The 15352-nt window shown below is 37.0% G+C and overlaps 1 protein-coding gene across 1 annotated transcript; it reads right to left on the minus strand.

Annotated features, from left to right (window-relative positions):
* Window positions 1-4860: 4860 nt before the first annotated feature.
* On the minus strand, window positions 4861-5799 carry Olfr1307 (olfactory receptor 1307). The gene has a single exon (NM_001011787.2). It carries the CDS (start codon window positions 5797-5799, stop codon window positions 4861-4863), a length of 939 nt encoding a protein of 312 aa, NP_001011787.1.
* Between the last annotated feature and the right edge of the window lie 9553 nt (window positions 5800-15352).

Consider the following 15352-nt stretch of genomic DNA (forward strand, 5'->3'; position numbering starts at 1 on the left):
ATTTTTCATTCCCGCGTTCCATTCCCGCATTAGTCTAGTGTATGGATCCATGTGCTCTCTTTCAATATTTTCCTATCATAAGTGCCTTTTAAGATTGATTCTGACATAGCTAAAGCTGTCTGGCAGTGTTCCAACAGTCCTAGTTCGTCCTTAGCAAGACCTTGGGCTTGGAATTCAGTACTGCCCCTGGTATTACACTATCTCTTTGAGTAAAAGTTAGGTCACTGCCCTTCACAGGAATCTACCATCACCTAGGAAGAAAGAAGTTTCTGACCATAGGGGAAACCAGAATAGATGCTTAGAATTATAGCTGAGTTACACTTATTTACAGGGATTTACTATGGTTTAGGAAGCAGATCGGCCTGTGGTTTTAGAGTATTGCATTATTCATGAGATGGTTAGCTAGAACAGAACTCCCTAGTTAGAACCATTACTTGGGTGTGAAAGCCCTTGCCCTAGGAGTGAAAAGTTCTCACACCTGGCTTCTAAGACTATAGCTGACCTTAGATATGGCTGACTTTGTCTCAATTATTTTATTGCCTAGTTCCTTCCGATCTTTGCATTTTCATTCCTCTGTTCTCTGTAAGAATCATTAAGCATCCGGTTACTTCATTTGTACCTTGCAAGTATGTCACCCAACTTTTTTATTGTCTTCTATATAAAAGTCTGAAGCTCGAATTGTAAATTACATTCAGATTCTACACAAAACCTCTCCTGTGTGCATCTGTCTGTTATTCATCCACGCTTTGCCCACCCGCATCGAGAGACCCCATTCCACGCAGACACAGGGACCCAGAGGGTCTGCGGCAATTAACAAAATCAGAAATGAAAAGGGAGACATAACAACAGATCCTGAAGAAATCCAAAACAGATCCTTCTACAAAAGGCTATACTCAACAAAACTGGAAAACATGGATGAAATGGACAAATTTCTAGAGAAATCAAGGTACCAGAGTTAAATCAGGATCAAGTTAATGATCTAAATAGTCCTACATCCCATTAAGAAATAGAAGCAGTCATTGTCTCCCAACCAAAAAAAGCCCAGGACCAGATAGGTTTAGTGCAGAGTTTTATCAGACATTCAAAGAAGACCTACTTCAAGTTCTTCACAAACTATTCCACAAAATAGAAGCAATAGGTACCCTACCCAATTCATTCTATGAAGCCACAATTACTCTGATAACTAAACCACAGAAAGACAGAACAAAGATAGAGAATTTCAGACCAATTTCCCTTATGAATATCTATGCAAAAATACTCAATAAAATTCTCACTAACCCAATCGAAGAATACATCAAAACAATCATCCATCCTGACCAAGTAGGTTTAATTCCAGGGATGCAGGGATGTTTTAATATATGGAAATCCATCAATGTAATCCACTATATAAACAAACACAAAGACAAAAAACACATGATCATCTCGTTAGATGATAAGAGAGCATTTGACAAAATCCAACACCCATTCATGATAAAAGTCTTGGAAAGATCAGGAATGCAAGGCCCATACCTAAACATGATAAAGGCAGTCTACAGCAAACATCAAAGTAAATGATGAGAAGCTGGAAGCAATCCCACTAAATTCAGGGATTAGACAAGGCTTCCCACTTTCTCCCTACCTATTCAACATTGTACTTGAAGTCCTAGCCCGAGCAATTCAACAACAAAAGGAGATCAAGAGGATACAAATTGGAAAGGAAGAAGTCAAAATATCACGTTTTGCAGATGATATGATAGTATATATAAGTGACCCTAAAAATTCCACCAGAGAACTCCTAAGCCTGATAAACAGCTTCAATGATGTAGCTGGATATAAAATTAACTCAAACAAGTCAATGGCCTTTCTCTACACAAAGGATAAACAGGCTGAGAAAGAAATTAGGGAAACAACACCCTTCTCAATAGTCACAAATAATATAACATACCTTGGCATGACTCTAACTAAGAAAATGAAAGATCTGTATGATAAGAACTTCAAGTCTCTGAAGAAAGAAATTAAATATCTCAGAAGAGGGAAAGATCTCCCATTTTCATGGATTGGCAGGATCAATATAGTAAAAATGGCTAGCTTGCCAAAAGCAATCTACAGATTCAGTGCAATACCCATCAAAATTCCAACTCAATTCTTCAACGAATTAGAAGGAGCAATTTGCAAATTCATCTGCAATAACAAAAATCCTAGGATAGCAAAAACTCGTCTCAAGGATAAAAGAGCCTCTGGTGGAATCACCATGTCTGACCTAAAGCTGTACTACAGAGCAATTGTGATAAAAACTGCATGGTACTGGTATAGTGACAGACAAGTAGACCAATGGGATAGAATTGAAGACCCAGAAATGAACCCACACACCTATGGTCACTTGATCTTTGACAAGGGAGCTAAAACCATCCAGTGGAAAAAAGAGAGCATTTTGAACAAATGGTGCTGGCACAACTGGTGGTTATCATGTAGAAAAATGCAAATTGATTTATTCCTATCTCCCTGTACTAAGGTCAAATCTAAGTGGATTAAGGAACTCCACATAAAACCAGAGAGAGTGAAACTTATAGAGGAGAAAGTGGAGAAATGCCTCAGAGATATGGGCACAGGGGAAAAATTCCTGAATAGAGCAGCAATGGCTTGTGCTGTTAGATCCAGAATCGACAAATGGGACCTCATAAAATTGCAAAGCTTCTGTAAGGCAAGAGACACCACTGTCAATAAGACAAAAAGGCCCCATTGATTGATAAAGGATCTTTACCTATCCTAAATCAGATAGGGGACTAATATCCAATATATATAAATAACTCAAGGAGGTGGACTCTAGAAAATCATATAACCCCATTAAAACATGGGGCTCAGAGCTAAACAAAGAAGTCTCACCTGAGGAATACAGAATGGCTGAGAAGCACCTGAAAAAATGTTCAGCATCCTTAATCATCAGGGAAATGCAAATCAAAACAACCCTGAGATTCCACCTCACACCAGTCAGAATGGCTAAGATAAACAATTCTGGTGACAGCAGATGCTGGCAAGGTTGTGGAGAAAGAGGAACACTCCTCCATTGTTGGTGGGATTGCAAGCTTGTACAACCACTCTGGAAATCAGTCTGCCAACTCCTCAGAAAATTGGACATTGTACTACCGGAGGATCCTGCAATACCTCTTCTGGGCATATATCCAGAAGATGTTCCAACCAGTAAGAAGGACACATGCTCCACTATGTTCATATCAGCCTTATTTATAGTAGCCAGAAGCTGGAAAGAACCCAGATGTCCCTCAACAGAGGAATGGATACAGAAAATGTGGTATATTTACACAATGGAGTACTACTCAGCTATTAAAAAGAATGAATTTATGAAATTCCTAGGCAAATGGATGGACCTGGAAGGCATCATCCTGAGTGAGGTAACCCAATCACAAAAGAACTCACATGATATGTACTCACTGATAAGTGGATATTAGCCCAGAAACTTAGAATACCCAAGATATAAGATACAATTTGCTAAACACATGAAACTCAAGAAGAACGAAGACCAAAGTGTGGACACTTTGCCCCTTCTTAGAATTGGGAACAAAACACCCATGGAAGGAGTTACAGAGACAAAGTTTGGAGCCAAGATGAAAGGATGGGCCATCTGAAGACTGCCTTATGAATCCATCCCATAATCAGCCTCCAAAAGCTCACACAATTGCATACACTAGCAAGGTTTTGCTTAAAGGACCCAGATATATCTGTCTCTGCTGAGGCTGTACCGGGACCTAGCAAACACAGAAGTGGATGCTTACAGTCAGCTATTGTCTGGATCACAGGGCCCCCAGTGGAGGAGCTAGAGAAAGTCCCCAAGAACCTAAAGGGGTCTGCAACCCTACAGGTGAAACAACAATATGAACTGACCAGTACCGGCCTCCCAGAGCTCATGTCTCTAGCTGCATATGTATCAGAAGATGGCCTAGTCAGCCATCACTGGAAAGAGAGGCCCATTGGTCTTGCAAACTTTATATGTCTCAGTAAAGGGGAACACCAGGGCCAAGAAGTGGGAGTGGGTGGGTAGGGGTGTGGGGGGATGGTAGGGGGTGACTTTTGGAAAAGCATTGGAAATGTAAATTAAGAAAATATCTAATAAAAAATAAATAAATTTAAAGAAAAAAGAAAAGAAATAAAGGAAGAGAGAAAAGTCATCCTGATCACAGATTTCCATCCTTACTCTCCTTCTGCTCCCTCCTTCCCAACTCATCTCACACACAACCCCATCTACTAATCCTTTCTTTGTCCTCAGAAAAGAGGAGGCCTCCTAAGTATATCAACCAGCTTTGGCATTGCAAGTTGCAGTAGGACTAGGTGCATCTTCTCCAACTGAGGCTCATATTAGCAGCATTAAATGTATTCATCATGATTTATACATATACATATATATATGTAAAACATATATGTATGTATTATACATATGTATGCTCATGTATATAAATGTAACAATTATAATTAAGGAAATAATGAATAACAAAAGTAATGAAAGAGGCCAGAAATGACTTAAAGTGGGAATACAGAGAGGAGAAATTATTTGAATATAATATTCATACATGAAATTTTCAAATAAAAAATGGAAAAGGAAAGAGAAAGTTTCCTTGTTCTAGAGAGTTTAATGCACCAGTGACTTTAAATAAACATCATTCCTTGGGAATGTAGGTTACAGATTATTATAATCTTTGCTTTATAAATACATGTAGTTCTCTATTTTCAGAAAGGATTGTTCCTGCCTGAGTAGATGAAAAAATATACCTATATAATTCATATGTGAAATATATGTGTATACATATGCAAATGTTTTTCAGGTTGATGAACAATAAAATTCTACATTACAGAAGACAGTCCATAGTACATTTAGGAAGTTTTCCTATAGCTAACTAGCTGTCTGCATACTCTCTTCATTGCTACCTTCATTTCTTGATTTCTAAATGTATAGATTATAGGATTCAGAAACGGAGTGATAACTGCATCAAATATGGCCAGAAACTTATCAAGGTGTGTCGAAGGAGATGGCCAGGTATAGAAAAATATCAAAGGACCAAAGAATAAGAACACTACAGTGATGTGAGCAGAAAGGGTAGACAGGGCTTTAGAGGAACCACCTGAAGAATGTTTTTGCACACTGATTATGATAACAATATATGAAATGATCAGTATGAAGAAGGAACCCACAGAGATGAACCCACTGTTGACTGTGACCATGAATTCCAGCTGGTTAGTGTCTATGCAGGCTAGTTTGATAAACCGAGGAAGGTCACAGTAGAAGCTGTCCAACACATTTGGTCCACAAAATGGTAAGTTTACTACAAAAGCCAGTTGAATCAGAGAATGCATAAGGCCAACCACCCAGGCAGTCACTGAAAACAAGATGCATGTCCTCGGGCTCATAATGGTCAGGTAATGGAGAGGCTTACATATGGCCACATATCTGTCAAAGGCCATGGCTATGAGCAGCACCATCTCCACACCACCAATGACATGAATGAAAAATATTTGAGTAACACAACCTGTAAAGGAGATGACTTTGTGCTTTCTGAATAAGTCATAAAGCATCTTTGGAGAAGAAACAGAAGAAACACCCAAGTCAATGAAAGAGAGGTTAGCCAAAAGAAAGTACATGGGAGAGTGTAAGTGAGGGTCAGATGCCACAGTGAACACGATGAGGCTGTTTCCCATCATGCTAGCCACAAAAAACATGGAGGAGAACACAAAGAGTAATAATTGAATACTCCAAGAGTTGGTGAGTCCCAGGAACACAAACTCTGACACCACAGACTGATTCACTCTTTCCATTGGTTGTATTGGCAGTGATTCCTGAAGGTAAAAACAGGAGAAACTATAAATTATAATTATATTAGTGTAACTTCCTGCATATATATAAATGAGTGCTGGGCATCACTAGTAATCAGAGGATCATAACTTCAGATTGCACAGAAATATTACCTCACATTTTCCATAAATAACAAGGGAAGGTGAATGGGAATCATTAAGACAGAGGGAGGGAAGGGAAGGGAAGGGAAGGGAAGGGAAGGAAGTTTATTGTATTTTAATTTCAAAAATTTGAAAAAATTTAAAGATAACAGATTTGGTTGGATTTTAAAGGAGAATACCCTTGTAAACTCTTCATGTGAATATAAATTAGTATTTTTAGGAAGCCAAAAATTTCTTGAGAGTATTTCAAAATTGTAAAAATGTAGACTGTGTTGTGGGAAGATTGAAAGATGACACCATCCTGTGCTATCCCCAACTATGCTTTACCCCTGTGGTCTCAGTCTCACCTCCTCCGTGGCTAGTGCCATGCAGTGTTCTTCCCAGCTCCAGTTCACCTACCTCAGACCTGATTGTACCTTCCCAGCCATCCACCCCCTGTGACTATTTGTCACAAATCCCCTTAACCCAGTCAATCAAAACTCTAGATGCTTATAATTATCAGCCAGTTTTACATATCAATAAATGCTCAATTTACAAATCACCCAAACAATAACTTTAGAGCCTATTGGTAATGATACAAGCTGCCCACCTAAATTGGACAAATTATCCCAATCATTCTATCTTTTTATGATATTCATAGCTACCTGTGGCTATTTAACACCATGCGGAATCTGAACTGTCTTTCTCTTTCTCCATCTCCCTACCTTCTTCACTGCCCAATCACAGGCTCCTTGTTGTATTAATATTTGAATTAATAGAGGGAAAATTATGCTACAAGACTGGGTTGGTTGTCCAATGAATTAAAACTAAAGATGAGTGAGGTCCTATATTTGATCCTCAACACCACAATTCATAATGAGGTTGTAGAAGTTTAAGTAGAGAAATAAAAGGTAGAGATAAAAAGGAAAATTACCAAAAATAAGAAGTACCATGCTAGAGAGATGGCTTCATTAATAAGAGTCTTGGGTATGTGATCATGAGAACCTGTGCTTAGATTCCCAACATCAAATAACAAGCTTACTGTGGCTGTGTGTGTCTGTACCGACAGTGTTGTGAGAGGTGGAAATAAAAGTACCACATGAGCCTGTGGGCTGCCAGACTAGATCAAGGCTCAGGAAAAGACTCTGTCTGAAAGGAATAAAGTGGAGAATGAGAGCGTAGAAGTCAGGGTATTATCTTATGGCATCCAAGAAACACATGCATGTAATATTGCACAAACACATACATGAACATACACAAACATCAAGTGTATATAGACTATATTCATTCACCACAATTACATATACACACAAAACTAAGAATAAAAATAATTATTTAAATCTTAAAGTACCATGTGATATAACAAGTCTAATTTGAACAATATATATCCAGAAGAAATTACATTTACAAATAAAGAACAACATGTATAAAATTTGTTGAATGATAGATTAGCAGATAACATACACACACATACATAAATGCACACATACACATGCACACTTGGACACAAAGACTATTCTTTGCCCCCTTCAAAGAAAAGAAATCATATTTTTCCTTTAACATGAGCTTCCTAGAAGTCTTTGTGCTAAGTGAAGTTAAAGAGTCACAGAAGTCAAATACTGAAATATCTCCCTTAGAGTGAACTCTAAACATTTTATATTCATAGTATCACAGAATGTGACAGTTTGCCATGAGCAAATAGGATAGGGTAGAAAGATTAAATTGAAGATTTTTGCCAAAGGGGAAAAGTATGCAATTAGTATGAGTAGTTTCTGGAAATTCATTGTACAATCGGTCACTATATTGGTTTTTTTTTTTTTTTTAGTAGTGCCTACATGAAAATTAGGGTAAAACTTCAACATTCATATTCTGAATAAGTATGGGTGATCAATATGCTAATTAGATTGACTTAATAATTATACACCATTCACATATATTTACATGCTTTTATATTTTATGCATGCACATCTATAAAACACCTCATTGTACACCATAAATATATACAGCACCTTTTTGTTAAATGTCTTTCATAAAAACAGGAGGAGGAAAGATTCTTATTAAGCTCATTTGTATTTTGAAATTGTGATCAAGGAGTGTTTGCTGCCAGTCATGTAATGGTGTTACAATATTATTGAATTCAATATCCTCTACTTTCAAACTAGAACGAGTTCAGAGGTGTTCCTCATAACATGGAAGATTAGCCAACAACAAAGACAGCAATTCATCCAAGTTTTTAAAATTTCATTTGAAGAGTAATGTATTTTCAGTTCAATTACAAAAAAAGCAAAAAATAACAACAACAAACAAACAAACAAAAAAACTACTCACTGTTCTTCAACTATCCATGTTGATCTCCATGGCAATGACTATAGACATTATTCAGGATTGTAGTATCTTACTTTTGACTTTTCATCTCTGCAAAACATATAACCCCAAGGTTTGTGAAATGATTTTTATTATCATGAAGTTTTACTTTAAAATATAAACATTAATATATTATCCTTTAATTGAGTTAACTGGACATAATACTAACTCCCCAAAAAGGTAGATTTATATGTATTTGAATTCTGTCAAGCAGTCCGTTATCAATTTGCATCATTTCAAGATTTCTTTAACAGTTGACATCATGACAAAAATCAAGCATACAAACTTGAGTATCAGTCTTGAAGTACTAAACATGATAATTATTCTACATTAACCTGAATCTCCTCCAAGTTGGCATCATGTAGTAGTAACTATATGGTTAAACCTCTGCAAAGTTATCTCATTATTGAAGGGTTTTGTTTTATTTAAAAAATTATAACAGGACAGTGGACAGAATAGGGTTTTCAATTCAAAAGCCAAGCTTAATACCATACTTTAGCTACTGAAAGTTATTAAACAGGCTAAATGATTAAATATCTGAGGCTTGGTATCATTTATTTGTTTGTTTGTTTTACCATTGTTTCTTTACTGAACAAACTAAAACATTGTTTTATGTTTAACTTTAAGACTAAAACAAATATAGAATCATATGCTCAAAAACCAACTATTCCAAATGTGGTTTTGCAATGAATGTTATCATTTTACTTTCTTTAACTTGTCTATAATGATGTTAAACATATGAGATAAATTAATTTTAAAAGTGAATGTCAGTTAACAGAGAACGCCAAAAACAAAGGTCCAAGATGTATTAACTGTTATTTAAAAGTATATTTCAACATCCATATTTATTGTCTTATAAATAAATCAAATTTCAAATATAAACTTGATGCATTTGTTATCAAAGAACAGTTAATTTTAATTTATGCAATTATATCATAACCTCAAAAATAAAAACAAAACTGTCTACTAAAATATTGGAAAAAGCTAAACAACTGACTGCCTTTGAGCTAATACCACACATACTATACTTAGGGGAATATAAATAGTACTAGAAAAGACCATTTTGTGTGAAATTAATTGTTCTATGCTCAGAAATGATAAAATGAGAATCTAATCTCCTGCTAAATGACATCATTTTTCTCTTCCCTTTCTCTCCCCAATCCCTTCCATATACCTCTCCTTGACTTTTACAAATCAAATTCATGGTCTTTGTACACATTGATGATTTTTACAATTTTCTCCAATTTGCTCTAGACTTCCTTGACAGCTTTAGAATGTGACTCATGTCCACAACAAGTCCAGTCACAAACTCGCATCTTAGAATAATCCAGTTAAGCACTGCTAAATTTATTTCCATCCATTTAATTTACCTGAATGGGAACAACAGCATGGTGGCAGAGTCAGGTTTCCCTGTGTCCTCTCACATAATATCACATGGAATCTTCCATTAGGAATATATGAAGCTAATTATATACACCTCGAGAGGCCACTGACCAAGAGACACAGCAAACTCATGAGAGCTTTCAATGAGCTCATGCTTACAGGATTTTTCTTTCTCTAGAGAACTGTTTGTTTTGGTCAGTGTGGTCAAAGAACTCTGAAACTCAGATACTATGGAGATAGAGGGAAATAAGAGTCTCATTGGTCTCATTAAGCTACTTGTATACAATAAATTGAAAATTACTCATTGCAACTATTCCTTACTACAGGGTAAATATTTTCCCAAAATTAACTATAGCCAATGGATTAGAAATATTCAGGGTCAATGAGTTCACTCAATGGAAAAAGGCACTCACCATCAAGCATGAGGACATGAGTTTGATGCTGAGAAGCTACCTGTGGAAAGAAGGAAATGGTTCTGGAGAGTTGACTCCTCACCTCCACATAAGCCATCCTTTATTAAAAAAATAATTAATTATAAAAATGTTTACCCTCATAACTTTATTGTTTTGTGCCGACTAAAATTTTATTGTGTATATGTAACACATCTTCATTATCTATTTATCTATTTATCTGTGGCTCATTCCATTTTCTAGCTATTGTAAATAGAACAGCAATAAACGTGAAAAAAACATATCTTTGTAGTAGAATATAGTATGTGGTCATGGAAATAATATCCTCCTTTTGCTTAAACGTTTGAATATTTGGTCCCCATTTGGTGGCATTATTTGGGTAGGTTTTGAAGGTATGCCCTGGCTGGTAGAAATATGTTACTAGAGTGGGCACTGAGGGATCAAAGTATTTCACCTTCCTAGTGCTCTCTCTGTTTTGTACTTACACTAAGGATGTAAGTTCTTAGATCCAGTCACCATGCACTCTGCTCTGCCATCGTGAATGCTCACTTCTCTGAAACTATAACTCCAAATAACCACTTTCTCCTAGAGGTTGAGTTGATTGTCATGTTTCATCTGATATAAATGGAGAAGTAACTAAAACAAAATCCTTTGGGTATACAGCCATGAGTGGTAAAGCTAGTAATATGGTAGTTCTAGCTTTAATTCTTTTATTTTCTTAATTTATTTTTTGCACCTTCTTTTTATCCTTTTCTTTTTTCTTTTTTTATTAGGTATTTATTTCATTTACATTTCCAATGCTATGCCAAAAGTCCCCCACATGCTCCCCCACGCACTCCCCTACTCAACCACTCCCAATTCTTTTTTTTTAAATATTTTTTATTACATATTTTCCTCAATTACATTTCCAATGCTATCCCAAAAGTCCCCCATACCCTCCCCCTCCCACTTGCATACCCACCCATTCCCATTTTTTGGCCCTGGCGTTCCTCTGTACTGGGGCATATACAGTTTGCATGCCCAATGGGCCTCTCTTTCCAGTGATGGCCGACTAGGCCATCTTTTGATACATACGCAGCTAGAGTCAAGAGCTCCGGGGTACTGGTTAGTTCATAATGTTGTTCCACCTATACGATTGCAGATCCCTTTAGCTCCTTGGGTACTTTCTCTAGCTCCTCCATTGGGAGCCCTGTGATCCATGCAATAACTGACTGTGAGCATCCACATCTGTGTTTGCTAGGCCCCAGCATAGTCTCACAAGAGACAGCTACATCTGAGTCCTTTCGATAAAATCTTGCTAGTGTATGCAATGGAGTCAGCGTTTGGAAGATGATTATGGGATGGATCCCCGGATATGGCAGGCTTTAGATGGTCCATCCTTTCGTCTCAGCTCCAAACTGTGTCTCTGTAGCTCCTTCCATGGGTGTTTTGTTACCAACTCTAAGAAGGGGAAAAGTGTCCACACTTTGGTCTTGGTTCTTCTTGAGTTTCATGTGTTTAGCAAATTGTATCTTATATCTTGGGTATCCTAAGTTTCTGGGCTAATATCCACTTATCAGTGAGTACATATTGTGTGAGTTCTTTTGTGATTGTGTTACCTCACTCAGGATGATGCCCGCCAGGTCCATCAATTTGCCTAGGAATTTCATAAATTCATTCTTTTAATAGCTGAGTAGTACTCCATTGTGTAAATGTACCACATTTTTTGTATCCATTCCTCTGTTGAGGGGCATCTGGGTTCTTGCCAGCTTCTGGCTATTATGAATAAGGCTGCTATGAACATAGTGGAGCATGTGTCCTTCTTACCAGTTGGAACATCTTCTGGATATATGCCCAGGAGAGGTATTGCAGGATCCTCCAGTAGTACTATGTCCAATTTTCTGAGGAGTTGGCAGACTAATTTCCAGAGTGGTTGTACAAGCTTGCAATCCCACCAACAATGGAGGAGTGTTCCTCTTTCTCCACATCCTCGCCAGCATCTGCTGTCACCAGAATTGTTTATCTTAGACATTCTGACTGGTGTGAGGTGGAATCTCAGGGTTGTTTTGATTTGCATTTCCCATCAGGATGCTGAACATTTTTTCAGGTGCTTCTCAGCCATTTGGTATTCTCTGTTTAGCTCTGTACCCCATTTTTAATGGGGTTATTTGATTTTCTGGAGTCCACCTTCTTGAGTTCTTTATATATATTTGATATTAGTCCCCTATCTGATTTAGGATAGGTAAAGATCCTTTCCCAATCTGTTGGTGGCCGTTTTATCTTATTGATGGTGTCTTTTGACTTGCAGAAGCTTTGCAATTTTATGAGGTCCTATTTGTCAATTCTCAATCTTACAGCACAAGCCATTGTTGTTCTGTTCAGGAATTTTTCCCCTGTACCCATATCTTCGATGCTTTTCCCCACTTCTCCTCTATAAGTTTCAGTGTCTCTAGTTTTATGTGGAGTTCTGTAATCCACTTAGATCTGACCTTAGTACAAGGAAATAGGAATAGATCAATTCACCTTCTTCTAAATGATAACCTCCAGTTGTGCCAACACCATTTGTTGAAAATGCTATCTTTTTTCCACTGGATGGTTTTAGCTCCCTTATCAAAGATCAAGTGATCATAGGTGTATGGGTTCATTTCTGGGTCTTCAATTCTATTCCATTGGTCTACTTGTCTGTCGCTATACCAGTACTATGCAGTTTTTATCACAATTGCTCTGTAGTACAGCTTTAGGTCAGGCATGGTGATTCCACCAAAGGTTCTTTTTTCCTTGAATTTTTGCTATCCTAGGTTTTTTGTTACTCCAGATGAATTTGCAGATTGCCCTTTTAATTCATTGAAGAATTGAATTGGAATTTTGATGAGGATTGCATTGAATCTGTAGATTGCTTTTGGCAAAATAGCCATTTTTACTATATTGATCCTGCCAATCCATGAGCATGGGAGATCTTTCCATCTTCTGAGATCTTCTTTAATTTCTTTCTTCAGAGACTTGAATTTCTTATAATACAGATGTTTCACTTCCTTAGTTAGAGTCATGCCAAGGTATTTTATATTATTTGTGACTATTGAGAAGGGTGTTGTTTCCCTAATTTCTTTCTCAGCCTGTTTATCATTTGTGTACAGAAAGGCCATTGACTTGTTTGAGTTATTATATATCCAGCTACATCATTGAAGCTGTTTATCAGGTTTAGGAGTTCTCTGGTGGAATTTTTAGGGTCACTTATATATACTATCCTACCATCTGCAAAAAGTGATATTTTGACTACTTACTTTACAATTTGTATCCCCTTGATCTCCTTTTGTTGTCGAATTGCTCTGGCGAGGTCTTCAAGTACAATGTTGAATACGTAGGGAGAAAGTGGGCAGTCTTGTCTAGTTCGTGATTTTAGTGGAATTGCTTTCAGCTCCTCAACATTTACTTGCATGTTCACTACTGGTTTGCTGTAGATTGCTTTTATCATGTTTGGGTATGGGCCTTGAATTCCTGATCTTTCCAAGACTGTTATCATGAATAGGTGTTGGATTTTGTCAAATGCTTTCTCTGAATCTAATGAAATGATCATATGGTTTTTGTCTTTGAGTTTGTTTATATAGTGGATTGTGTTGATGAATTTCCGTATACTGATCCATCCCTGCATCCCTGGGATGAAACCTACTTGGTCAGGATGGATGATTGCTTTGATGTGTTCTTGGATTCAGTTAGCTAGAACTTTATTGAGGAGTTTTGCATCGATATTCATAAGGGAAATTGGTCTGAAGTTCTCTTCCTTTGATGGGTCTTTCTGTGGTTTAGGTATCAGAGTAATAATGGCTTCATAAAATGAGTAGTGTAGAGTACCTTCTGCTTCTATTTTGTGGAATAGTTTGTGAAGAACTGGAATTATATCTTCTTTGAAAATGTGATAGAATTCTGCACTAAACCCATCTGGTCCTGGGCTTTTTTTGGTTGGGAGACTATTAATGACTGATTCTATTTCTTTAGGGGTTATGGGACTGTTTAGATCATTAACCTGGTATTGATTTAACTTTGGTACCTGGTATCTGTCTAGAAACTTGTCCATTTTATCCAGGTTCTCCAGTTTTGTTGAGTATAGCCTTTTGTAGAAGGATCTGATGGTGTTTTGAATTTATTCAGGATCTATTGTTATGTCTCCCATTTCATTTCTGATTTTGTTAATTAGGATGCTTTCCCTGTGCCCTCTATTGAGTTTGGCTAAGGGTTTATCTATTTTGTTGATTTTCTCAAAGAACCAGCTCCTTCTTTGGTTGATTCTTTGAATAGTTCTTCTTGATTCTACTTGGCTGATTTCGCCCCTGAGTTTGATTATTTCCTGCATTCTACTCCTCTTGGGTGAATTTGCTTCCTTTTGTTCTACAGCTTTTAGGTGTGTTGTCAAGCTACTAGTGTGTGGTCTCTCTAGTTTCTTTTTGGAGGCACTCAGAGCTATGAGTTTTCCTCTTAGAAATGCTTTCATTGTGTCCCATAAATTTGGGTATGTGTTGGCTTCATTTTCATTAAACTCTAAAAAGTCTTTAATTTTTCTCTATTCCTTCCTTGACCAAGGTATTATTGAGAAGAGTGTTTCCATGTGAATGTTGGCTTTCTATTACTTATTTTGTAATTGAAGATCAGCCTTAATCCATGGTGATCTTATAGGATGCATGGGACAATTTCAATATTTTTGTATCTGTTGAGGCTTGTTTTGTGACCAATTATATGGTCAACTTTGGAGAAGGTACCATGAGGTGCTGAGAAGAAGGTATATCCTTTTGTTTTAGAATAAAATGTTCTGTAGATATCTGTTAAATTCATTTGTTTCATAACTTCTGTTAGTTTCACTGTGTCCCTATTTAGTTTCTGTTTCCATCATCTGTCCATTGGTGAAAGTGGTGTGTTGAAGTCTCCCACTACTATTGTGTGAGGTTCAATGTGTGCTTTGAGCTTTACTAAAGTTTCTTTAATGAATGTGGCTGCCCTTTTATTTGGGGCATAGATATTCAGAATTGAGAGTTCCTCTTGGAAGGTTTTACCTTTGATGTGTATGAAGTGCCCCTCCTTGTCTTTTTGATAACTTTGGGTTGGAAGTCGATTTTATTAGATATTAGAATAGCTACTCCAGCTTATTTCTTCAGACCATTTGCTTGGAAAATTGTTTTCCAGCCTTTCATTCTGAGGTAGTGTCTGTCTTTTTCTCTGAGATGGGTTTCCTATAAGCAGCAAAATGCTGGGTCCTGTTTGTGTAGCCAGTCTGTTAGTCTATGTCTTTTTGGGGGGAGTTGAGTTCATTG

The sequence above is a fragment of the Mus musculus genome, chromosome 2 (assembly GCF_000001635.26).
Source record: "Mus musculus strain C57BL/6J chromosome 2, GRCm38.p6 C57BL/6J".
Lineage (NCBI taxonomy): Eukaryota > Metazoa > Chordata > Mammalia > Rodentia > Muridae > Mus > Mus musculus.

Bases quoted from the DNA above. Each gene is read 5' to 3' on its own strand.
- Olfr1307 (NM_001011787.2), bottom strand. From the start codon at position 5,799: ATGGAAAGAGTGAATCAGTCTGTGGTGTCAGAGTTTGTGTTCCTGGGA.